The 1,217-nt window shown below is 53.9% G+C and overlaps 1 protein-coding gene across 1 annotated transcript; it reads right to left on the reverse strand.

Annotated features, from left to right (window-relative positions):
* Positions 1–580: 580 nt before the first annotated feature.
* COCSADRAFT_104461 (uncharacterized protein) lies at positions 581–1,060 on the reverse strand (the record flags this gene model as incomplete). The annotated part of the gene is made up of 1 exon (XM_007707908.1): positions 581–1,060. One exon carries the CDS (start codon positions 1,058–1,060, stop codon positions 581–583), a length of 480 nt encoding a protein of 159 aa, XP_007706098.1.
* Between the last annotated feature and the right edge of the window lie 157 nt (positions 1,061–1,217).

The raw sequence follows: 1,217 nt of genomic DNA on the forward strand, positions 1-1,217 counted from the left end.
ACTCTTGCGCTTGAATCTGGCGAATGGTTTTTGGTGTAACCCATGCAGCGTCGCCAGGTCGTGGGTTCTCTGGCTCTGGTGTTGTGTCCCAGTCAAGCTCATCGCGCTCTCCTTGCGCGCGCCGTCGTCGTCGGCGCGCGCTCAATTGCTCACCCTGTAGCGCTATCCGAACTTGTGTGAAGCGCTGTAGCGGTAGTAGGCATGACGGTGATGAGCCTAAAGACGGCGAAGAGCTTTGTATGTATGGTGTCGTCTGTCACAACTGAGCTGGTGGTGGTGTAGCGCGCTCGTACTCGCTGTCCGTGTCGAACAGCTGCAACTGGTCAAGTACAAGCTCTGGCTTCCATGGAGCAAGACCGGTTCGCCGCCAGCCGCTCTGTATAGTAGTGCGCGTGAAGGTAAGACGCCGGATCTCAGCAAGAGTCGCTAGAAAGTCTGCCTTGTTAATATCTTTTGAGCCAGTGCGAGACGCCCACTCTAAGCAGCGGCCGTGGTACCACTTGAGTGGTTGAAAGCAGCCAACGTCAAGCGGTTGGAGGAGGTGTGTAGTGTGCGGTGGCAGCGCAAAGAGCTGTATATACTACTGCTCAGCGTATTCGATAAACTCTCTAGTTGAGTGAGAGCCGTGTCCGTCTACTAGTAGTAACCGCCATGCGCCAGTAGACCGCTGCTTCGTCCGGCGATCAAAGTGCTTCAACCAGGCAAGCGCAAGCTGATCGTTGCTATAGCCACTCTCTGAGATTGCAATAAGGTAGTTATCAGGCAGATCAACTACCCACTGCTCCATAATCGTTGCCGCTTTAATAATAACCATTGGCTCAATTGCAAAGCCAGTAGAACAGACGCATTCAACAAGAGTAATAAGCTCGCGGTTATTGGCGTGGGCAACAAAGACTTGCCGGCCGCCAACACTGTATACATACTGGCTGCTTGCAACGCCAATCCGACAACCAGTCTCATCCATATTGTACATATCGTCAGGTTGTACGCCAAGCTGCTCTATAGTAGCTTGAAGCTGCTCGAACCACTGGCGTAACGCGTCAGGCTGTTGCGCCAGCATACGCTGTACTTCCATCGGCTTGCTCCTAACGCGGCGGTACTTTTGATGCCTCTGTAGCCAGCGTCGCGCCCAGTTATGACCTAGTGGCGGCGGTGATTCGTCTGGTCCCATGTACGACTCTTGAAGCAACGCGTAGGCTTGTTGCGCGATCACGTGG

This window comes from Bipolaris sorokiniana (assembly GCF_000338995.1).
Source record: "Bipolaris sorokiniana ND90Pr unplaced genomic scaffold COCSAscaffold_28, whole genome shotgun sequence".
NCBI classification, from domain to species: Eukaryota; Fungi; Ascomycota; class Dothideomycetes; order Pleosporales; family Pleosporaceae; genus Bipolaris; species Bipolaris sorokiniana.